The sequence below is a fragment of the Lutjanus erythropterus genome, chromosome 21 (genome assembly GCF_056507025.1).
Source record: "Lutjanus erythropterus isolate fLutEry1 chromosome 21, fLutEry1.hap2, whole genome shotgun sequence".
NCBI classification, from domain to species: domain Eukaryota; kingdom Metazoa; phylum Chordata; class Actinopteri; order Lutjaniformes; family Lutjanidae; genus Lutjanus; species Lutjanus erythropterus.
In genome coordinates, this window is record NC_139337.1 from 31949721 (window position 1) to 31973766 (window position 24046).

The following is a 24046-nucleotide window of genomic DNA, read 5'->3' on the forward strand; positions in this document are numbered from 1 at the left end:
TAAGTATCAAGAAGTATTTATTAATTATAATATAGTGTATGTTTTTATGCCATATTTCAAACAGTAGTTAAGCATAAATACATATAAAACAAACTGAGACAGCATGGACAGAGGTGTGCAAAAGTCTGTATGTGTGTGTTTGTGTCAGGGGGAGTATGTCTGGATTGTGCTGGACGGTCCGGTTGACGCCATCTGGATCGAAAACCTGAACTCGGTTCTGGACGACAACAAAACTCTGACGCTGGCGAACGGAGACCGAATCCCCATGGCTCCCTGCTGCAAGGTGACATCACAACATCCACCTGTCTGTCTGTCCGTCCATCTGTCATGTTTCAGTGAGCAGGTGGACGTTACTGGAACTGTTACTTGCTGCTGTCAGCCAATCGGAGTCCAGCATTGTGAGGGCTTAGTCTTCACATTCATTATACTTTCCTTCAGGTTTCAGGTTGCTCTGATTTCAACATTTAGATAAATAGGGATGTTTTTTGAATCACGCAAAGCAGCTCAAGTGGAGTCTCAGAATAAAGATGTAGAGCTGGAATCCGGCAACACTGTGATCTGGAGATTTAAAGTTAAAATCTAAAACTGATCTAAAGTGAAGCCGTGTCCTTTGTGTCCAGATTGTCTTTGAGCCCCACAACATCGACAACGCCTCTCCGGCCACGGTGTCCAGGAACGGGATGGTGTTCATGAGCTCCTCGGTGCTCAGCTGGAGCCCCATCCTGCAGGCCTGGTTACAGAAGCTCCCGGAGCAGCAGGCCGACGCCCTGAGAGTCTGCTTCAACAGCTGCTACCAGGTGAGGACGAGGATGAGAAAACTCTTCATCAGTGTTCTGTAGTTTCAGGCAGACATCGCTTTCTGTTCATTTCTACAAAAATTAACTAAATGATTTACTAATTTAAGCTTTTAGTTTTATTAATTCTCTCTTTTAGGTCACTCAAAGTAAAGATAAGATCTGTGTTTTTCTGCTCCTCCTGCAGGACTTGTTGGACTTTGTCTTCACTGCTGTGTCTCCTAAGATGCAGGTGCTGGAGTGTATGTACATCAGACAGACTATCGACCTGCTGCAGGTACGACTCAGGTGTAAAACAGCTTTTTGTTCCTTTTCTGTCATTGTTACTCTGATTATCTGTTCAGTGTTGAACAGAGTGTGTTTTTTAAGAAGACATTGAAATGTAATGACTGAAACATTCCGGTTTTGGCTTCGAGAAAAAGAAAATACATGACAGAAAGTTCATCTTAAATGTTAAGATCAGTTATTACATTTGTTTTCTCCTCTGCCCGCCTGATATTTCTGATGTCACAGTTACTTTTGTGCGTATTTTTCATATTTGTGTGTTCAGGGTTTGCTCCCAGCGGCGGAGGAGAAACAGGGTTGCCATGGTGACGTGGGTCGACTGTTTGTGTTTGCGGTGATGTGGTCACTCGGAGCGTTGCTGGAGCTGGACGACAGATCCAAGATGGAGGCCTTCCTAAAGGTGTGTGTGTGTGTGTGTGTGTGTGTGTGTGTGTGTGTGTGTGTGTGTGTGTGTGTGTGTGTGTGTGTGTGTGTGTGTGTATGACACATTCAGAGCAATATGAACAAAATCAAATATGACAATATATTTTTTTCTCCTCTGTGGCGTTCTGACAAGTCTTGTTTCTGCTTGAAGCACCACAGCTCGTCTCTGGACCTGCCGAACACCCAGGAGGACCAGACCATCTTCGAGTTCACCGTCAACGAGCAGGGACAGTGGGAGCACTGGTCCAACAAGGTCTGTGGACACCAATCATTTCTCTTAAGATACAAATTAAAGTTGCAACGATTAGAAAATTAGTTACATGTCTGTTATTTGAATATCAAACCTGTGTGTCGCCCTGGAACATTGGCTGTTTCCCACAGAGGATAAATCATCAGACGACGATAGCCGACCTGGTCTGAGACTGGAACTGTGTGATTTGGTATTTTTGACAAGCTTGAGATCTTAACCAGGCGGTTTGGTCGGTGCATCTCAGATGTGAGTGTGCCGACGCTTCATCCAGGTGAAAAGTGAACATGACATCTGTGTTCTGTATTTATTGCTGCAGGTCCCAGAGTACGTCTACCCCACAGACAGCATCCCAGACTACTCGTCCATCCTGGTTCCCAACGTGGACAACGTGAGGACGGACTTCCTGATGCAGACCATCGTGAAGCAGAGGAAGGCTGTGCTGCTGATTGGCGAGCAGGGAACTGCCAAGACCGTCATGATTAAAGTGAGACTCAGAAAGATTTATGAAAATAGTATTTCCTGTTAACATTCAGCTGTGGTCTTATCTGACCTGCTGATGCTATGAGTTTCTCTCCGACGCCGCCTGCAGGGTTACACCAGCAAGCTCGACCCGGAGCTCCACCTCAGTAAGACGCTGAACTTCTCGTCGGCCACGCTGCCCAGCATGTTCCAGAGATCCATTGAGAGCTACATCGATAAACGAATGGGCGCCACCTATGGGCCACCGGCCGGCCGCAGGATGACCGTCTTCATAGACGACATCAACATGCCCATTATCAACGAATGGGGAGATCAGGTCAGCGCCAGGCTCTCTCTGATTGGTCAAACGTCAACTTGTTTTCTCATTTCCTTTCCCCTTTTGGTTGTTATCTCATTTTCTTTATCACTAATTTTTAATAAGTTCAGATTCTTTAAGATGAAAACAGTGAAGTGTATCTGCCGCTTGTTTTTAATGTTTTTTAACCTCCTTTTCAAATTAATTAGCTCAGTTGTCCCCTTCTCAATATCCCTATAGCCAATCAGATTGATGATATCTTTGTCCCCGCCTCCTGTCTCCCTCAGATAACCAATGAGATTGTGCGTCAGCTGATGGAGCAGGGAGGCTTCTACAGTTTGGATCGTCCAGGAGAGTTCATCACTGTGGTGGACGTTCAGGTACCGTCTGAGGACACGTGTGTCGTCACGTGACCTGAAGTGTGGAACGGGTCACATGATGACAGGTGGTTCTGTTAGACGTAGAGATGGTCCTGTCTGGTGTCAGATCAGATTATTTTAACACAAAGACATTTTAGATTTGGTTTAGACCGGCTCCCAGGTTTTAGACTGGTTCCCTGACTTAAGACAGTTTTTCTTATTTTCTGCTGGTTTTCTTATTTTAGACTATTTTTAAAAAATATTATTTAGGACTTTTACTGGTTTACTGGTTTTCCATTTTTAGCTTTTTCTAATTTAAGACTGACTTTTAGGCTGTTTTCCTGATTTAAGGCTCTCTCTCTCTTTTTTTTTTAAATTGGTTTTAGCTGGTGGCGGCCATGATCCACCCGGGCGGCGGTCGGAACGACATCCCTCAGCGTCTGAAGAGGCAGTTTTCCATCTTTAACTGCACTTTACCCTCCAACTCCTCCATTGATAAGATCTTCGGCACGGTGGCTCAGGGGTACTTCTGTCCAGAGAGAGGCTTCCCCGCCGCGGTCTGTGAGCTCGCCGCCACCCTTGTACCCACCACCAGACGTGTGTGGCAGGCTGTGAAGGCGAAGGTAAAACATGCTTAACTTCTGTCCCACTTTTTTGTTTCCTTTTCTTTTCTCAACATTACATGCTCTATCTGCTGCCTGATTACTTTATCTTAAATGGTTTAATCTGTTTTATCTGAAGTTGTTTTCTTCTGTCTTCTACTTGACGTCTTGTGTCCTCCGTCTTTCCTCAGATGTTACCGTCTCCTGCCAAGTTTCACTACATCTTCAACCTGAGGGACCTCAGCAGAATCTGGCAGGTAAAAACTCAACATCACTCAGTTTCGTCTTTTCACTTTGGACTTTGACTCTAAATGAAACAAACTGCAGAACTTTAGAGGCACAAAATCATTTTTCTCCCTTTCTGTTTTTTTCTCAGCTTTTTTTGTTGTTGTTGTTTACAGTTTAGAGGTTCCTCTTTTTTTCTTTCAGTGTGTCCACTTTGTACGCAGCGCTGGACAGTACTAGACAACAGTAGGCAGTACTAGACAGCTCTAAACAATACTAGACAGTACTGGATAACAGTACTGGCTTTTCTAAATAAACAAAATACACAAAAAGGTCACACATAAAGAAAACTTTTACTGTAATAAATTCACAGGGGGATCAGATAACTCTATTTAAACAGTTTAGTTACTTAGTTACTTCCACCCTTGTTAGTTAGTTAGGTAGTTATGTCTCAGTGCATGTGTGTGTGTGTGTGTGTGTGTGTGTGTGTGTGTGTGTGTGTGTGCGTGTGTGTGTGCGTGCGTGTGTTGTGTTTCAGGGGATCCTGACAGTGAACTCTGAGGTGTGTCAGAGCTCTGAGCTTCTCTCGGCTCTCTTCCATCATGAGTGTTGCAGAGTGATCGCCGACCGATTCATCGACAGCAGCGACAGACAAACGTTCAACGGCATCATGGAGAAGGTGTGTGTGTGTGTGTGTGTGTGTGTGTGTGTGTGTGTGTCTGTGTGTGTGTGTGCTGTTATATAAGCCAAATTTGATGTTGCAGAGTTGTTGGTCTACAGCTGCCTCAGTTGATCAGTTAGTTTGTGTTATTTTGTGACTTCAGTGAATCCAAATAACCCTTTAAAATGTGCAGCAGTGGAGCAGCGTTGCTGCGTTTTATGAGGTAAAATGACTGATTTTGTGAATGGAGTTTGGTTGGTTTGGAGCGAGCGATATTTGGCTGATCTAACAGCAGTTTGCCATCAGAAAAGGCTCTCAGAGAGCAAAGTGAGGTAAAATAAAATAAAAATATAATATATAAAATATTCTAAGTATAGCAAATGTCAACATACTGTCACATAAAAATTATCTGCCATGATTCAACGCCATCGCTTAAGAACTGAGGGGGAAATAATGACCATATTCCACATTTTGTCAGGTACTGGAGACGGCAAGTTATTAGTCATTTTTTCCATCTGTGTCTCAGATCACAGTGGAGGATCATGGGAAAGCTCTGACTGAGCATGCTCAGTGGGACAGCTGCTTCGTGGACTTCCTGCGTGAAGCTCCGGAGGCGACGGGGGACGAACCTGAAGACACCGAGCTGGAAGCACCAAAGGTCCTCACTCAAAATGAACATGTTACACTCACTGTTTTTTTTGTTAGTGCATTTATTTTGATCATTATTATGTTTATTGTAAAGCAAAGCCAACTTTCTCATGTCGTTTTCCTCTTATTATAACAGTAACAAAAGCAGGCAGTGATATATGTCAGTATGAAGTCCCTCTAATGTTTCACTACTGTAAGAACAGAGGACGTATAAGTCCACACATTCTGCACTACAGTAGACATACAGATACTTGTGTAAAGACTCTGGTAAAAATAGAAGTACTGATTCAATTTGTTTGCTGCAGCAAAAGTGAAAAAGTTCAGGCTCTGAAATGTCCTCAAAGTATAAAAGTAAAAAGTCGTCCCTCTGAAGGACATTTCTACTGACTGTTTCTGAACAAAGACAACTGAACCTCGGTTGTTTCCGTCTCGTCCCGTCTGTCCTGTGTGATGTCCTCTGATGGATCCACCAGTCAGTCGTCTTTTCTGTGTCTTATTGTTTCGTCCGTTCAGGTTGAAATCAGTCTTGATGTTGGAAGGCGGCGCTCAACGATGCAAAATAAAAATAATCAATAATTCACCTCAGAGTCATTCAAACTAAAGTAACGAGTTTGTTTTGAAAAAGGAAGGAGTAAAAAGTACAGAAATTGATGTTCAAATGTAGGCAGAAACAAAAATACTCAAGTACAGATACATGAAACCTACTTAAGTACAGTAAGAAAGTATTTATACCTTGTTACTCTTCAGCTCTTTGTAAAAATGTCTATGATTGACAGGTGTATGAGCCAATCCCGTCGCTGGAGGCCCTGGCAGAGCGGCTGTCACTCTTCCAGCAGCAGTACAATGAGGCGGCGAGGGGCGGAGCCATGGACCTGGTCTTCTTTAGGGTAATATAACATCTCCTTCAAGGTTTGAGGTTCATCCGAATTGTCTTTCCCTCAACCTTTTTCCTAAGTGATAAAAGACATAAATCAGCAAAGAGAGTCAGCAGTCAGTGCCTATAAAGTGAAATTTGAAGCGGTGTGATTGGCTCATTTCTTGTTTGAGGACTCTTACTGAAGCTGTGGTTAAAACACTGATTTAAACAAATGAGACGAGCAGCAACAGTTTTAAAAAATGCAGTTGCTGTACTGGAAAATTCTCTGGTTTTATATCGTTTATCTGTCTGATCTCTGTATCTCTGTTGGTTAGTGACCCTCTCTGTTTGGTCCAATGGCAGGACGCGATGATCCACCTGATGCGGATCTCTCGGATCCTGAGGACGCCTCAGGGGAACGCCCTGCTGGTCGGGGTCGGGGGTTCGGGGAAGCAGAGTCTGACGAGGTTGGCGTCGTTCATCGCGGGATACCAGACCTTCCAGATCACTCTGACCAGGTCTGAAACAGAATAATGACGGTCAGAATGAGCGATACATTAGTATTTCACACAGCACAGCACTAAAAAAAACATGTTTACGTGTTCAGCACCTCCTTAATGTTTCTGGTCACTCACTCTGGTTGTTATTGTGTGTGTGTGTGTGTGTGTGTGTGTGTCATGCAGGTCGTACAGCTGCACTAACCTGCTGGAGGATCTGAAGGCTCTGTATCGTATCGCTGGTCAGCAGGGAAAAGGAGTCACGTTCCTCTTCACTGACAACGAGATTAAAGATGAAGCCTTCCTCGGTACCTGACTGTCTGTTTGAAAATCAATGCTTTTATTTTGTAGGAAGGGTTTGAGCAAGAAGCATCCCAAGCAGCCAAACAATAATAAATACAGACAGAGAGACCAGCATGCTCCTCTACTGGGTCAGATGTGCTGATTATTAAAAGGAATTATGTTTATAAAGATCATTTTTTTAGGAAAATGTGGCAGATTATACCTTTAAAATGTTGACCATTATAAAGTGTAAACTGTGCAGTTTGTCCTGAGGGTGGCGCCAGAGGAAAAGTCATATATCATTACAGTGACTCCATCAGATTTGAATGGATGGAGATGGAGAACAGGACTGTGAAGCTACAGAAGAACGTCCATGTAGGAGCCGTTCATTCATGTTAGAGGCTAACAAGTACAACCATAGTACAACTGTAAAGGGTTCTTGGTAGATGGGTTCTAGATAAAACCTGTGGAATATAAAAACCTTGTTGGTAAAATCCTCTGGGTAGGTTCTAGATAAAACCCTTATAATATGGAAAAGGATTCTCAGTAGAACCCCCTGGGGTTCTAGATGAAACCTTTGGAATACTGAACTTTGAGTTCAGTGACTTCCTGTCTCACGTCCCCTGACTCCATTAATAGTTTATTATTTTATAGTAATAAACATCTGCTCTTTCTAAAAGGTTATTAATGTTTTATTACAACCCATAAACAGACACTGACTCATTCAGTGAACACTCTGCATTAATTTGAACTCTAATTAACACAAAACATGCAAACATCCTGGAATACAAACTTTACTGGGGGACAAAAAGCGACTTCTTGATGTCTGATGACATCATTGTATGATTTATTCCAGATTTCTCCTTTAATTCTGTATTAAAAGACATTTCGCTTCGACCTCTCCTCTCCTCTTCAGAATACATGAACAACGTCCTGGCGAGCGGTGAAGTTTCCAACCTGTTTGCTCGTGACGAGCTGGATGACATCACTCAGGATCTGATTCCTGTCATGAAGCGTCAGCACCCTCGCCGCCCGCCGACCTCTGAAAACCTCTACGACTTCTTCCTGTCCCGAGTGCGGAGCAACCTCCACGTCGTCCTCTGCTTCTCGCCTGTCGGGGAGAAGTTTCGGACTCGTGCCTTAAAGGTGAGTTCAGTGTTTGGTCTTGTTCCAACTTTTTCATCTGGTTACGTGTCATTTTTTCGTCTTGTTAAGTCATTTTTGGTCATGTACATCTTTTATGTCTCATGTTTTTTGGTATTTTTCATCTTGTTACGTGTCATTTTTGTCTGGCTAAGTAATTTTTCATTGTAATGTTACTTTTCGTCTTTTTCAGTGCACAATGCAAAATAAAGATAATCAGTTATTCAAATGTATTAAAACTAAAGAAACGAGCCTGTTTTGAAATTGTAAGGTTTGGAAAGTACAGATATTTGTGAAGGGAGTAAAAAGTTGTCAGTAAATTAAATACTCAAGTGAAGTACAGATACGTGAAAAAGTAAGTATTTGTACTTAGTTACTTCCCACCTCTGCTGACCTCTGACCTCTGACCAGTTCCCAGGCCTGATCTCGGGCTGCACTGTGGACTGGTTCCAGCGTTGGCCTCGGGACGCCCTGGTGGCTGTGTCACATCACTTCCTGTCTCAGTACCAGGACCTCCGCTGCTCAGAGGACGTGAAGCAGAGTGTGGTGGTTACCATGGGAACCTTCCAGGTAGTGCTCACCATGTGATCAGGTGTGTATTATCAGCACGTATATCTGACTGATCACATGACCTCTGTCCCTGCAGGACCTGGTGGCGGAGAAATGCTCGGAGTATTTTGAGCGTTTCCGCCGTCAAACGTTTGTGACGCCCAAATCCTACCTGTCCTTCATCGACAGCTACAAGATCATCTACGCCGAGAAGATCGCTCATGTCGGCACACTGGCGGAGCGCATGAAGACAGGTGAGGCCGCGGTATGAGCAGAATAAACTAGGCACCAAACCACCGCACAACTCTGCGGTTCATCGCTGCAGCGCCTAAACACTCTGACTGATCACAGAAAGGGAGGGGCTGAATCTTTCTGTAGCTGATGACATTTCCCATGATTCACTGCAGGTTTGTGACCAGCAGGAGGAGGAGGCGGGGTCCAGTCTGCGGGTTGATCTGTTGTTGCTCTTGTTGTCCGCAGGTCTGTGCAAACTGATGGAGGCGGAGCAGTCGGTGTCGCAGCTCTCGGAGGAGCTGGTGGTGAAGGAGCAGGAGCTCGCTGTCGCCTCCCAGAGGGCAGAGGGAGTCCTGCAGGAGGTCACAGCCAAAGCTCAGGCTGCTGAAAAGGTTCGACACGACACACAAAGAAACAACTTTAATATTCTCAGACGTTTACCATCAGGACACTGGAAATCCTTGAAAATGCTTGAATTTTAATGTTTTCAAGGTCTGAAACTGTAATCGCATTACTTTCATAATAAATCTCTATCTGACCAAATAGTTTTTATATAAAGAAATAAAATAAGTCAGAGAAGTTTACCGCAGCTGTTTGGTGCTGGAAAAGCTTAAAAAATGCACCTTGAAAATGTTTGAAAATTGCCTGAATTTGACTGAGAAAAAGTGTAAGAACCCTGTAACATATTAGCAATAAAATATATGACAGTTGTGTGTCTGTGTGTGTGTGAGCTTGTTGTTGAGTTTCCACATCCCGTGTGTGTCTCTGCAGGTGAAGCAGCAGGTGCAGAAGGTGAAGGATAAAGCTCAGCTCATCGTCGACGAAATCGAAGCCGATAAAACTTCAGCAGAGTCCAAACTGGAAGCTGCAAAACCAGCGCTGGAGGCTGCAGAGGCTGCACTGCAGGTCACACACACACACACACACACACACACACACACACACACACACACACTCACTCACACACACACACACACACACACACACACACACACACACACACACACACTCACACACACACACACACACACACACACACACACACACACACACACACACACACACTCACTCACACACACACACACTTTCTCACATTTTTCTGCACTTCATATTCTCTATTGATCACTTATTCTGGATATATATTTTGGATACTTCAGGTGTGGCGTAACACATATTTGATAAATACTAAACTTTTGAGTGCCATTAAATCTTGAAAATTGAACAAACTCTCGGCTGTTAAAATTTGTTATGGGTCAAACTCCTGCTGAAATTTCTTTAGTAAATGTAGACGTCTTACAGAGTTTAAAAAATGTTTCATGTTTTCATAAAAGCAATAAGATGCAATAAAAATAAAAAAGAAAACAACAAAAAATCATTTAAAAAATTAAAGGTGAATTTTGTGAATTTGGTTTTGGAAAATAAACTGAAATGAGTGAAATGCATGGAAAATAAATCAACTAAAACAATGACTAACACAAGTTATTACTGTATGTTTGGTGTGTGTGTGTGTGTGTGTGTGTGTGTGTGTGTGTGTGTGTGTGTGTGTGTGTGTGTGTGTGTGTGCAGACCATCAAACCAGCTGACATCGCCACAGTGAGGAAGCTGCAGAAGCCTCCTCATCTCATCATGAGGATCATGGACGCCGTCCTGCTGCTGTTCCAGAGGAAGGTCACTGCGTCTCTCCTGGTTTCAAATATTCACAGGCTGCAGACGTTTGGCGGGAAACTTTCCCGGCGTTGACTTTTCGTCTCACTTTTCTTCCTCTCGCTTCCTTTTTCTCAGATCGACACGGTGACCTCTGACCCTGAACGACCGTGTCCACGACCGTCGTGGGCCGAGGCCCTGAAGCTGATGCAGAACTCTGCCTTCCTCAGCATGCTGCTCAACTTCAGCAAGGTCTCACACACACACACACACACACACACACACACACACACACACACACACTAAAAATAGAATAACATTTAAGAGAAAACTGTGAGGATTATTTTATCATAATGTCTATTTTTATTATAGCAGCGTGTGAAATGAGGATGTGTTGGATGGTAAACATTCACATCAGCTGAATCTGCAGACGAGCTCGTCTTTAACAGACACAGTTAGAGACGAGCTCGTCTTTAACAGACACAGTTAGAGACGAGCTCGTCTTTAACAGACACAGAGACGAGCTGGTGAACACAGGTAAAGGGTCATATTTCCATCAGGAGGTGGTGGAGACCAAAAACAGAGCAAAAAGAGAGTGACTGTTGGACTGACATTCATCAGGAGACACTTAATTTCTCATCTTTTTTATTCAGATGACACTTGTAACAGATGTCGTAGGTGTGTTTTGGGATGATGGGAAGTGTGTGTCCTTGTTGATGTTAAAGTGTTGATTATTTTGTGCTGTTGGATAATTTATTGTTTTTCTATTTATTTATTTTTGAGCAGGGGTCTTGTGAATACAGCATTCAGAATACGGCTGGATTAGGAATATTCAGATGGATTATGCTGTTTTTGTATCACCTGTGTCACTTTCTGAATATTTTAACATTTGGAATAATAATGGAAATTTAGTTTCCACATAAACGTAGTCAATGTTGTTTCCTCTGAAAACTAGTGAACAAAAACATCAGTTATTACAGGAGACAAGTGACGAGTGGACAGAATGTGCTCATGGTCAAAGTGTAAAACTCAAACTGCACACACACACACACACACACACACACACACACACACACACACACACACACACACACACAGGGAAACTCCCTTCTCATCTTTTCACACTACAGCCATCACCTGCTCTTATAATACAGTGTGTGTCTCTCTCTCTCTGTGTGTGTGTGTGTGTGTGTGTGTGTGTGTGTGTGTTACATACCTGCTAAGCTGTGGATCAGTGAGGCTGGCTTTGGAAAAACCCTGAACCCTGTGTGTGTGAGTGTGTGTGTGTATATGTATATGCAGTTACTTCATAAATATCTCCATCTCTAAAGGGACAGTTCACCCCAAAATCAAACATTCAGTTTTTTCCTCCGGCCTGCAGTGTTGTTTATTTGCTGTTTTAGTTTTGGAGATATCAGTTGTAGAGATATGTACCTTCTCCTTCTCCCCGGTATGATGGAGCTACACGGCACTCGGCTTGTGGTGCAAAAAAATACATTTGATAAGCTAAAAGGCAATGATTCTTACCAAATATCAGGAATGTCCCTTTAATCTTTGTGTCAAAATATCTGACCCACAGGGCCACAGTGTCTCAGCAACAAATATATTCTTGTTCTCCTGGTTCTTGGATTCATGACAGACTTCTAGTACATGAATTGATCCAGACTCCAGCTGTCGACTCTGAGCTAAAGACGATTTGAGTGCAGATTCTTCAAAAACAAGACAAACCTGACAATCCTATCCAGATCAGAGCTGGTGCACATTCAGTGTAAAGCTGTAACTAATGATATTTTCATTCCTTATTGATCTGTAATTATTCCATTAATGGTTTAGTCTGTGAAATGTCAAAAAAGAAACAAAACTTGATGACCCACCAGAGGAGACAGTAGTATCTGTACTGTTTGCTGTGCAGGACAGCATCACGGGGGAGGTGGTGGAGCTGATCGCTCCCTACCTGGAAATGGACGACTACAACCTGGAGTCCGCCAAGAGGATCTGTGGCAACGTGGCGGGACTCTGCTCCTGGACTCAGGCCATGGCCGACTTCTTCGCCATCAACAAGGAGGTCCTGCCACTGAAGGTACGAACACAGAAGAGTCCACGCAAGACAAGATGATACATAACCGGTCCCAAAACAGATGTGACGGCTTCCCACCTTTTTAGAATCAGGGTTGTTGTTGTAGCACTTTTGTTGTAGGAATTAAAGCTCTGATTTAGGGCTGGGCGGTATACCGGTTCGTACCGAAAACCGGTCTTTATTTTCGTTATGATGTGAATTTTTCATATACCGTCATACCGGTGAATAGCCCAAACAACGTCCGGAACGTGCGCGGCGGAAAGTGTTTCAGCGGGGACCCATTTCACTGCTGCACACCAACACCACAGGCGTGCTTGCATGAGCGTGTGTACTAGGGATGTTCCGTGGCAACTAATTTCTCTGTTGATAAGATGCCAAATTTAATTTAGAATAGTCACTAAGAAAACACAAGGCAGAATTTATTAATTTATAATATTAAACACTGTCCGAAAAAAATACTGTGTGTATTAAGAGCCATTTGAAGACGTTAGTCACAGTCTACAATCAACAAATCGTACTTTAAATGCCGCTGAAATGCGCGCTACTTCACAAACCTTACAGGCTTATGCTTCACCTTTTCAGACCGAAGAGGGTCACAGTGTCTGCAGGTAAAGGACCCAGAGCTAATGTTAGCTGCTAGCCCGACACACAGTGTGGCTAACGTTAGCAGCTAGCCCGACACACAGTGTGGCTAACGTTAGCAGCCAGCCCGACACACAGTGTGGCTAACGTTAGCAGCCAGCCCGACACACAGTGTGGCTAACGTTAGCTTCCAGCTTGACACACAGCGTGGCTAACGTTAGCAGCTAGCCTGACACACAGTGCGGCTAACGTTAGCAGCTAGTAGTAGCAGCAGCAGCTCCGCCTGCAGGTTTATGTCTGTGTCTGTGCTTAATGTGGTCACGTTTCTCCAGTCGAGTGAATATATATCAGCTTATTCTGTCAGTCTACATTCATCTGTCCGACTTCGCTGATGTAAACATCCGGTGTTGCCACGGCGATCGGTTCATACGCGCTGGGTGAGAGGGGCTTCCGTCTGACAGAGCTGCAGCCCCGACTAGTGCCGTGCGGCAACAGGTAACTGGCATCATGCATGAATCAAATATTGACAAATATTTCATTTTTAAATATTTTTAACGACTAGTATTTCTGGTGGCGACTAGCGTGGGTGGGGGCGTTTAATTGTGTAGTCGTCCATGTGATGGTAACCATACTTTGAAGGGGTCATGCTTTTACCTGACACACATGACACATGAATCCTTATGACAGTAAAATGGGCTGTTTAAAGACAATCAACTGCAGTAATTCTGTTCTCAGTAGAAGAAAATGTGGATAAGAACACTGTTGCATGAAAAAACAAAACAAAACGTCAAATACCGTGAAACCGATATGATTTTTAAAAAGACCGTGATATGAAAAATTTGTCATACCGCCCAGCCCTACTCTGATTAAATGTGCAATCCCATCACATGTGGAATAATTAGATTGTGTGTGTGTGTGTGTGTGTGTGTGTGTGTGTGTGTGTGTGCAGGCTAACTTAGCCCTGCAGGAGGCTCGTCTGGTCGTCGCTCAGAATGAACTCGCTAAAGCTCAGGAACAGCTGGATGCTAAACAGCAGGAGCTGGACGCCGTGCAGGTGAGAAACACACCTGTGATCTGTGGGATTTGTCTGATCTGATGTCTTTATCTGTCGTCTGCACTCAGTTTCACCAAGATATTTCCACTGGCCTGTGGTGTCGGGTCAGTCCTCTTTCTGCTCTCAGATTTGTCTAAAGCAGCTGCACAAAAAGAAAGACTGACTTATTTTAAAGCTAAAAAGTTTGATACCATACTCTGAGGCTAAGAGCCATGTTTCCATGGTAACAATTACCTGTTGACCAGTGTTTCTATGGTAACTATCCATGACCCCTCCTGACGAGTGGGGCGAAATGACAGAAAAAGAGGAACAATGGCTAAAAATCTGTGGTTTTCTAAGAATTTTGCTGAGTGAGTGACGAGAAGAGAGATGAGACAATGTCCTTGTCTTGTCAGAGGAAACTGTCCCTTCCATCTTTTTAATAGTTTTATTCAGTAAATTACTTGTAGAAATGTATCATTAAGTGATCTGTCCTGAACTTCAGGCGCTTTATGATGCTGCTATGAAGGAGAAGCAGGACCTGGAGGACGACGCCCAGGCCTGCCGCCGCAAGATGGCCAACGCTACAGCTCTGATCGACGGGCTGGGAGGAGAAAAGGTCAGCTTTTTACTCATCCATCCATCCATCCATCCATCCATCCATCCATCATCCATCCATCCATCCATCCATCATCCATCCATCCATCCATCCATCCATCCATCCATCCATCCATCCATTCATCCATCATCCATCCATCCGTCCATCCATCATCCATCCATCCATCCATCCATCCATCCATCCATCCATCATTCATCCATCCATCTGCCCATCCATCCATCCATCCATCCATCCATCCATCCATCCATCATCCATCCATCCATCCATCCATCCATCCATCCATCCATCCATTCATCCATCATCCATCCATCCATCCATCCATTCATCCATCATCCATCCATCCATCCATCCATCCATCATCCATCCATCCATCCCTTCCTCTCTCTGGTCTTGTGGTGTTTCAGGTCCGTTGGACCGACAGCAGCGCTGGCTTCCAGACTCAGATCAAACACCTGGTTGGGGACGTCCTTCTGTCCGCAGGCTTCCTGTCCTACGCTGGTCCCTTTAACCAGGAGTACCGCAGTCTGCTGCTGGAGCTGTGGAAGAAAGAGATGGAGGAGAAACTCATCCCCTTCAGTCCTGTAAGACCTCGCTGAAGCTTCAGCTCTGTTTTCCTACACTTTGTCTCGGTACCACCTGTGGCCCTGACATTAAGTATGTATCAATTAAATTTATAATTAATAGTTAAAGAAATTGATGACAGTTTTTTGGCCACTGTTTATTTGGGCATTTTACACCAACTAACAAGTTGCAGATTTTAAAATGTATTGAAAGATATTCCTATCAAACAAACAAATATCTATAAAAGAGGGAATCTCCTTCCATTTTCTCAACAACCAAACAGCTGACCGACATCATATTTTATTACCGATGACACAAGAACTGCTGTGTTTAATTTGGTGCAGTTTGCCCAGATTGGCAAACTTTATGTTTTGGACTGAAAACAAAATTCATGAAACTGTTCAGTAAAGTCATAAATCAACTAAGAAGAATAAGAAGACTCCACAAAATCAGACCAGTAGAGTCGTTGCAGGTTTAAGGCTCGTCCACACTGGCTTCACTTTTCAGATCCAGAAGCTTCATCTTCTATTTAATATCTATGTTTAGTGCAGAACCGTTGTGAGGAAGTTTAAAGATATTATGAGGTCAAAACTCTCCTGCAGGACTTGAATGTGATTGGTCTGCTGGTGGACAACGCCACTGTGAGCGAGTGGAACCTGCAGGGATTACCCAGCGACGACCTGTCCATCCAGAACGGCATCGTGGTGACGAAGGCGTCCCGCTACCCGCTGCTGATCGACCCCCAGGGCCAGGGCAAGACCTGGATCCAGAACAGGGAGAGAGACCATCAGCTGCAGGTGAGGATGAGGAGGAGTTTTTGTTTTCATGCTGCCCCCTGCTGTTGAGATGTAAAAACAAACCAAAGACACAGAAAGTCAAGCTCAGTTTGAGAGCTTTCCTGATCGCTGGTCGTCTTCTTCTGTGTCCCAGGTGACGTCTCTGAACCATAAATATTTCCGCTCCCACCTGGAGGACAGTCTGTCTCTGGGACGCCCCCTGCTGCTGGAGGATGTAGGGGAGGAACTGGATCCAGTTCTGGACAACATACTGGACAAAAACTACATCAAGTCTGGATCAACTTATAAAGTAGGACATCTTTCCCTTTTTTCCCTACATGAATTTAACAAATACAATAAAACATTTTATTTTTTCTGTCATATCGCATCTCAACCCAAACCATCCCATCAGTTTGTTGACGTGATTTCTTCTTTCCCCTTCAGGTGAAGGTTGGAGATAAGGAGGTGGATGTGATGAAGGGCTTCACACTCTACATCACCACCAAGCTGGCCAACCCGGCGTACAGCCCTGAAGTCAGCGCTAGGACTGCCGTGGTGGACTTCACCGTCACCCAGCGAGGCCTGGAGGACCAGCTGCTGGGACGAGTCATCCTGCTGGAGAAACAGGTCACTGCTGCACACTTTTTTTTTCAGGATGGTGAAGTCCTGACCCATCCTATTCTGACTTGGATTGGCAAGTCAGGACATGCCTTCGCCATATTGGGTAAAAAAAATATTGCCATACGCTGATATTCTTACTCTACCCCTAACCAATCATCATGCCTAAAACCCAACCAATGAAGGCTGTGAACTAGCCAATCAGAGGCAGAGTAGGGCGGGTCAAAAGAAAGTTGGCTAAGCCAATAAGAAACCCTCTGATGATGAAATTTATATCACATTACATACATGTTGCAGCTTGTTAGTTGGCTTGTAAGCTAATAAGTTAAATAATTAGCTAGCTAGTTGGCTATTTAACTGAATAGGGAGTTAGGTAATTTAGTAGTTAGTTAGCCAGTGTGTTTGCTAGCTAGCGCTTCCCATGCAACGACACCTGTCCAAATCCTAAACCTGAAACATCATGAATTTGAATCTGACACCGTCCACCCTGTGGGTCCCACCAGGAGCTGGAGTCAGAGCGAGTAAAGCTCTTAGAGGAAGTGACGTCCAACAAGAGGAAGATGCAGGAGCTGGAGGACAGTCTGTTATACAGGCTGACCAGCACTCAGGGCTCCCTGGTGGAGGACGAGTCTCTGATTGAGGTTCTGAGGGTCACCAAGACCACCGCTCAGGAGGTACTTCTCTTTCTGCTTGTCTACTTTATATGTTTCCCTTTTTTATCCATGTTTAATTGAAGATGTTTAGTCGAACAGCAGCTTTCTCACTAAAGAGCAACAAAACAACCTTGTCTTCTTGTCTTCCAGGTGAGTGAGAAGCTGTCGGTCGCAGCAGAGACGGAGGTGAAGATAAATCAGGCCAGGGAGGAGTACCGTCCTGTGGCCACCAGGGGGAGCATCCTCTACTTCCTGATTGTTGAGATGTCGCTGGTCAACGTCATGTATCAGACGTCTTTGCGGCAGTTCCTGGGGCTCTTCGACTCGTCCATGCAAAATTCCACCAAGTCGCAGCTCACCTCCAAACGCATCAGCAACATCATCAGCTTCCTCACCTACCAGGTGCTTCTCACTGCCAACGGTTTAAGTCCTTCAAGACATCCGTCAATAAAAGACATGATCTTATCTGCAACATTTTATTTGTTCAGGTGATTCTGACCTATAGTGCTCAGCTTAGGCAAAAACCGTTGGCTTGGAGCGTCTCCTGGACTCAAGTTGGTCCTCTTTGGATAGGGACACATATTTACACAAAACTCACAAAAAACTCCAAGGCACTCTCTTATTCAAACGATTAAAATGCTTTTATTGTCATAGCATGATCATGTTAGACCTTGAAACAAACTCCAATACATTTCGGCAACAAACCTTCATCAGAGAGTCAAATAGATCAAATGGAACAAAACCAGCAGAACACAGATATGCCTTTAAGTTATAGTTTTTGCTTGTCTTCAGTATAACCATGCTGTGACCATAAACGTATTTTAATGGTTTTAAAAGAGTGACTTTTTTATGATATTTATCTTCTTATCCTGAAACTAGAAAGTGTAACTGTCAATCCAAGACTGTTAGGCTCTTAGATCTTGACTGGACGTACAGTTTAGTGCAGGTGTAACTGAATTAGTGCCTGTTTGTTCCTCCTTCAGGTGTTCTGTTACACAGCCAGGAGTCTGTATGAGGAACACAAACTGCTCTTCACTCTGCTGTTGGCTCTGAAGATCGACCTGCAGGCCCGAAACATCTCGCACCCCGAGGTGCTCACCTTCGTCAAAGGTTAGACACCCATCTTCTTTCTTCTCCTGTCTCCCATCTTTTTCTTCTGGTATTGAGGCTCTAAATGGCTCGGCTGTCAATCATAACATGAGTCTCTTTTTAATATCATCAAATAACTCGCAAAAAACAAACTGATGAGAAAAATGAGCACTTGAACAAACATCAGCATGATTAGAACCACTAAAATGCAGAAAACATCTTTGGGAAACATTTATTCGATGTGTACTTTGAGGTTTTAGTTTGGACCGAGTCCCATCTGCTAACATGGAGGGGGCGGGGTTTATGACCTGTACTGCAGCCAGCCACCAGGGGGCAATCAGGACGTTCTGGCTTAACTTTTTGAGAGTTCCCATGTCGTCCATTTCTATATATTTCAATATGTCTGACTATTAGAGGCATCCTTTTCTTCCCCTACCAAAGTATTTTGACAGTAAACACGCCGTCTGTGTGTAGGCGGAGCCTCTCTGGATCTGAACTCTGTAGAATCCAAACCCCGGCGCTGGATCCTGGATCAGACGTGGCTCAACCTGGTGCAGCTGTCCAGCCTGCCGCCATTCACTCAGATCTTGACGCAGGTAGAACCCAGATCTGTTGACGTCAGAGCAGGTAGAGCTGAAACGCACAGACCTACAGACGTTCTGTTTCCTCGTGTCCAGGTGAGCCAGAACGAACGCGCCTGGAAGACCTGGTTCGACCACCCGGCACCAGAGGACGCCACTCTGCCTGATGGGTACGAGGAAAAGCTCGACACCTTCCGGAAGCTTCTGCTCATCCGGAGCTGGTGCCCCGACCGAACCACTGCTCAGGTCTGACAAACCTGCGACCACACAGCTGCTGACTTCAGACCAGTTCATACTTAACTGTGTGAGTCACGTTGTTGTGAGTTTCTGACAGTGTGTGTGTATTTGTGTGTGTTGAGCAGGCGCGTTGCTACATCTCACAGTCTCTGGGTCAGCAGTACGCTGAAGGTTTGGTTCTGGACCTGGACGCCATGTGGGCTGAGAGTGACAGCAGGACGCCGATGGTTTGTCTGCTGTCGATGGGCTCTGACCCGACCGAAAACATCGAGAGACTCGCCAAGAACAAGGTGAATAAAAAATGATAAAAAATGAAACATAAATGACAGGAGGATGGATGGTCAGAGGAATTACAGAAAATAAAATCTCCTTCTTTACTCCTCTCTAAATCACTAATTGATCAGTGGAAAAATTATTGCCAGATCAATATTTCTCATTATTTTTCACGAACAACTGATCAGTCAATAATGAATATAATGAACAGTTTGATTGGCAGTAAATTATTTGCAGGCCTAATGTCTTGATGCATGTTATTTTAAACAACCTTAATGTTACAAAAAAAAAAAAAGAGAAGGAAATCAAAGAAAAGTAATGGATAAGTGATGTGATGAAGGAGTACCGACCACACAGCTGCACAGATGAACAGCAGTGTCCTGCTCTCTGCCTGCAGGGGGCGCCATGCCGTCCCATTTCCATGGGGCAGGGCCAAGAGGTTCACGCTCGCAGGCTATTGGCCAACAGCATGACGGATGGCGGCTGGCTCCTCCTCCAGAACTGCCACCTGGGACTGGACTTCCTGGAAGAGCTGCTGGAGACGGTCACCACGGCGCCACTGGAGGGCGTGCACAAAGGTTTCCGGGTGTGGCTGACGACCGACGTGCACCCCAGGTGACTGATAACCCACAGAATTATCTTGAAGCAGAAAGTGTCACACATCTATAAATTTATCGTGTGTGTGTGTGTGTGTGTGTGTGTGTGTGTGTGTTCCTGTACAGATTCCCCATCACCTTCCTTCAATCCTCCATCAAGTTCACCAATGAACCTCCTCTTGGTAAGAAGCTCCTTCTTAAGTCCGGTTCAATATTTTATCTGTTTCAGTGATTTCAGCTGTTGATCTTTGTGATCAGCTTTCTAATTCTTCCTCTGACGGACATTAATTGATGTATTTACTAAATTAATCCGCCCACTCATATTTTTTTTAAAATCAAAACGTGTCATTCGCTCCTCCCTCATCTGTCTCTGTCAGGGATGAAAGCTGGTCTGAAGAGAACCTTCAATGGCGTCACTCAGGATCAGTTGGAGATCAGTAACTTGCCTCAGTGGAAACCTCTGCTGTACGCTGTGGCCTTCCTGCACACCACTGTGCAGGTATCTGTGTGTTTACATGGAGGAAACCACCAAATTTTACAATTTACCACGAGTCCTTCTGCTTCTTCAGAATTTTAATAAACAACATCACTACAAAATGACTGTTTCTTTCCCCCAAAAAACGTTAATCGTCAAACAAAGACAGCAAGTTCAAAATATATACGACTATTTAATGTGAAGTAACCCTTCTCATTATTTTTTCCTCCCATCAGGAGCGTCGTAAATTCGGTCCTCTCGGCTGGAACATCCCGTACGAGTTCAACCAGGCAGATTTTACCTCCAGCATGCAGTTTGTGCAGAACCACCTGGATGACCTGGACGCAAAGAGAGGAGTCAACTGGAGCTGTCTGCGCTACATGCTGGGTCAGTGTCCTCTAAATCCGCTCTGCTGGACGAGACGCTCCTCAAAGTCTTCCACCTAACTCTGTGTCTTCGTGTCTTCACCCAGGGGAGGTCCAGTACGGCGGCCGGGTGACAGACGACTTGGACAAACGTCTTCTCAACACCTTCACTCGCGTCTGGTTCAGCGAGGCCACCTTCAGCGACAAGTTCTGCTTCTACAAAGGCTACAGCATCCCCGGCAAGGCCAAGACGGTGCAGGACATCCTGCAGCACGTCGAGGCGCTGCCGCTGGTCGACTCTCCTGAGGTCAGAGCGCTCAGAAACACGACCGGGGTGCGGCGTTGAAAACATGACAGCTAGATTCACATTCCGGCTTCCTGTTTGCAGGTTTTTGGGCTCCACCCCAACGCTGACATCACCTACCAGACCAACTTAGCCAACGAGACACTCAGCATCATCATCAACATCCAACCGAAGGACAGCGGGGGCGGAGCCGGGGAGACCAGGGAGGCCAGCGTACAGAGACTGGCCAGTGAGATGCTGGAGAAACTCCCACCTGACTACGTCCCGCATGAGGTGTGTTTACTACTGTGATAAATTAATCCTGTTATTACAATTACACAATACAAATTATTCTTATTAATATTAATATATCACATAATTAAACAATTTAATCACATGGACACGTTTAATGTTTCTCTGCAGGAAAACTGAGTAACTCTGAGTCTGTTTTGAAGGTCAAAGGTCAGCTGCAGAAGATGGGTCCACTTCAGCCAATGAACATCTTCCTGCGACAGGAACTGGACCGCATGCAGCGAGTCATCAGCAGCGTACGGAGCACGCTCACTGACCTCAAACTGGCCATCGACGGTCAGTCGCACAACATACACAGACACAACAATAAGACAGTTTGATAATAATAATAATTGTTAATTTGTTCCTTAAAAGATGAAGAAGTTTCATTTTACACAACTTCTGTCTGTGCAGGCACCATCATCATGTCGGAGGACCTGCGTGACGCCCTCGACTGTATGTTCGACGCTCGGATTCCTCGCCTGTGGCTGCGGCTCAGCTGGCCGTCGGCAACGCTCGGCTTCTGGTTCAGCGAGCTGCTGGAGAGGAACCAGCAGCTGAGCGGCTGGATCAGCGCCGGCCGACCGAACCAGTTCTGGCTCACCGGGTTCTTCAACCCACAGGTCAGTCCTGCCTGCAGGTGGAGAAGAGTTTGGAAACATTAGGCCTCAGTCTCGTCCAATCAGCTTTCTTTATTTGTGTGTGTGTTTTTTTTTTTTTTTTTCTCGAAGGGTTTTCTGACCGCCATGCGCCAGGAGACGACACGCTCCAACCTGTCCAAGGGCTGGGCCTTGGATACCGTCACCCTTAGCAACGATGTCACCAAGATGATGAGGGAGGATGTGATGGCTCCGCCTCCAGAAGATGTGGGCGGAGTCTACATATATGGCCTCTTCCTGGATGGGGCGGGATGGGACCGTCGCAGCGCCAAACTAACTGAGGCTCCGCCCAAGGTTAGTTTGTGTCTGATTTATTTTAAAGAAAAAATAAAAATGAATTCAAATTTTAAATTAAGAGTAAAATAAACAAAGAATGAAATAAAACAGTCGGACAAAAGTCATTTCAAAAATTTTATTTGTGTGAAAAGATAAGAACTAATTAGAAATTTAAAAAAACAAGTTGATTAAATAATATTTAAAAAGTAAAGAAAAATTTAAAATAAAAAAGATAATGATTTTATTGAGCAAAATAAATAAAGTATAAAACGTAAAAAAATAAATAGAATAGTACTTAAATGAAAAAAAGACAATAAACAAATTTAATTTAAAAAATAATGTAAAATAAATAGTCAAGACAGTTGAAAATGAAAAAGATGATTTCATTAAAGTAAAAAATAATAAATAAACAATGAATTAAAAAATAAAAGATAAATAATAAAACAAAATTGCATCTGTGGGAAAACATGAAATAAAAGAAAACAAACTGATAGAATAAATGTCCCCCTCACCTCTCTGCTGTCTCCTCTCAGGTCCTCTTCACTCCCCTCCCTGTGGTCCACGTCTACGCCGTCAGCTCAGCCAACATCGCCGACAGTAAACGGCCTGCCGGCGGCGCGGCGGTCAGTCTTTACTCGTGTCCGGTCTACAAGAAACCGCGTCGCACCGACCTGAACTTCATCTTCTCTCTGCAGCTGAGGAGCGTTCAGCCGGCGGAGCACTGGACGCTGCGCGGCGCCGCGCTGCTCTGCGACTGCAAGTGATCCTCCGACTGTGAGTGACGACATCAAACTTTATTGTTCCACTGCAGAGACAATGATGGTTCTCAAACAGTTAAGGAACCAAACAGGAACATTTTATTTTAAGTTTTTGACCATTAACTAAATTGGATGGTTTCTTCTTTTCCTCTTAATTTTACTTCATTTCTTTAAAAAAAAAAAATCAACAAGCAGAGACGTGAAACTTGATTCAGAGAAAACTAAAGTAAGAAAAATGTTAAAAATAGAAGAAATACACTGAAGATGAATCCAGTGTGGAAAGTTTGAACCCTGATGTTTGCAGTGACAGACCTTTATTATTATTTCTTTAATTTCAATCATCTCTACTCTTAAAATCAAGATCATGAATCGTATATTTTAGAAGCTGACAGATTCTCTAATGACATTAAAGGAAATCAAAAATCAATTTTAACTGGACTGACTGTAATTATTGACGAGCAGACTTCACTTTGGTTACAGAAATGATTCAAGTGAACTTTTATTTTCTCAACAAGACAATCAAACACAAACCTGCTTTAATATCTCTGACAAACTCGAGCCATGCAGTCACTCGCTAACAAAACACCAACAGTACTGTAAAAATGTTACAAGGTTTGCTCACAGAATAAACATCCACAGCAGTGTTTTACCACTGACGGCAGGTGAAAACTATTTTCAGCGAGGTGGTGAGTTCAGGTGCAGCTTCCTGCATGTAAAATACCAAACATGGTCCAGTTTTTAGTTGCAGCTTTGCCAATAAATAATAGCTTTAAAATCAAAAGACTGTTGAGAATTGAAAATATTCCTTCTATTTACTGCATTAAGCAGCGATTTCACAGAGAAGCGTCACTGGAAACATGTTGTTAATCAACTTGAACTGGTTTTGATGCTGTTACTGTTCCTGTAGTTACTGGTCAGAACAGAAAATACAGTTTAATCCTACAGGTCACAGAATTCTGTGGGGAGTAAAACAAACAATTATAATTTTAATAAATAAATCAGGCAATAATTGGCTTT

The 24046-nt window shown here is 44.0% G+C and overlaps 1 protein-coding gene across 3 annotated transcripts in view; it reads left to right on the forward strand.

The window, feature by feature from the left end:
* dnah5l (dynein, axonemal, heavy chain 5 like) overlaps positions 1–23456 on the forward strand; it is a 46175-nt gene extending 22719 nt beyond the window's left edge. Inside the window, exons 53-97 of one of the 3 annotated variants that reach the window (XM_084747292.1) lie at positions 149–283; positions 621–797; positions 982–1071; positions 1345–1479; positions 1654–1755; positions 2069–2236; positions 2342–2548; positions 2815–2907; positions 3273–3509; positions 3680–3745; positions 4252–4392; positions 4901–5032; positions 5799–5909; positions 6242–6396; positions 6562–6683; positions 7574–7803; positions 8212–8370; positions 8447–8603; positions 8830–8975; positions 9355–9489; positions 10150–10251; positions 10366–10479; positions 12140–12307; positions 13836–13940; positions 14425–14538; positions 14943–15119; positions 15702–15896; positions 16030–16185; positions 16320–16502; positions 16997–17167; positions 17297–17548; positions 18130–18256; positions 18710–18831; positions 18913–19062; positions 19179–19343; positions 19724–19941; positions 20049–20104; positions 20300–20421; positions 20634–20784; positions 20870–21069; positions 21151–21339; positions 21501–21633; positions 21751–21959; positions 22068–22289; positions 22805–23456. In XM_084747292.1, the coding sequence (XP_084603418.1) occupies positions 149–283; positions 621–797; positions 982–1071; positions 1345–1479; positions 1654–1755; positions 2069–2236; positions 2342–2548; positions 2815–2907; positions 3273–3509; positions 3680–3745; positions 4252–4392; positions 4901–5032; positions 5799–5909; positions 6242–6396; positions 6562–6683; positions 7574–7803; positions 8212–8370; positions 8447–8603; positions 8830–8975; positions 9355–9489; positions 10150–10251; positions 10366–10479; positions 12140–12307; positions 13836–13940; positions 14425–14538; positions 14943–15119; positions 15702–15896; positions 16030–16185; positions 16320–16502; positions 16997–17167; positions 17297–17548; positions 18130–18256; positions 18710–18831; positions 18913–19062; positions 19179–19343; positions 19724–19941; positions 20049–20104; positions 20300–20421; positions 20634–20784; positions 20870–21069; positions 21151–21339; positions 21501–21633; positions 21751–21959; positions 22068–22289; positions 22805–23035 (6930 nt within the window). In that variant the 3' untranslated portion in view covers positions 23036–23456. Of the gene's footprint in view, positions 1–148; positions 284–620; positions 798–981; positions 1072–1344; positions 1480–1653; positions 1756–2068; positions 2237–2341; positions 2549–2814; positions 2908–3272; positions 3510–3679; positions 3746–4251; positions 4393–4900; positions 5033–5798; positions 5910–6241; positions 6397–6561; positions 6684–7573; positions 7804–8211; positions 8371–8446; positions 8604–8829; positions 8976–9354; positions 9490–10149; positions 10252–10365; positions 10480–12139; positions 12308–13835; positions 13941–14424; positions 14539–14942; positions 15120–15701; positions 15897–16029; positions 16186–16319; positions 16503–16996; positions 17168–17296; positions 17635–18129; positions 18257–18709; positions 18832–18912; positions 19063–19178; positions 19344–19723; positions 19942–20048; positions 20105–20261; positions 20422–20633; positions 20785–20869; positions 21070–21150; positions 21340–21500; positions 21634–21750; positions 21960–22067; positions 22290–22804 lie in introns of those variants that run through there. The other 2 variants (XM_084747293.1, XR_014772706.1) reach the window with 2 other exon arrangements.
* Positions 23457–24046: the final 590 nt, after the last annotated feature.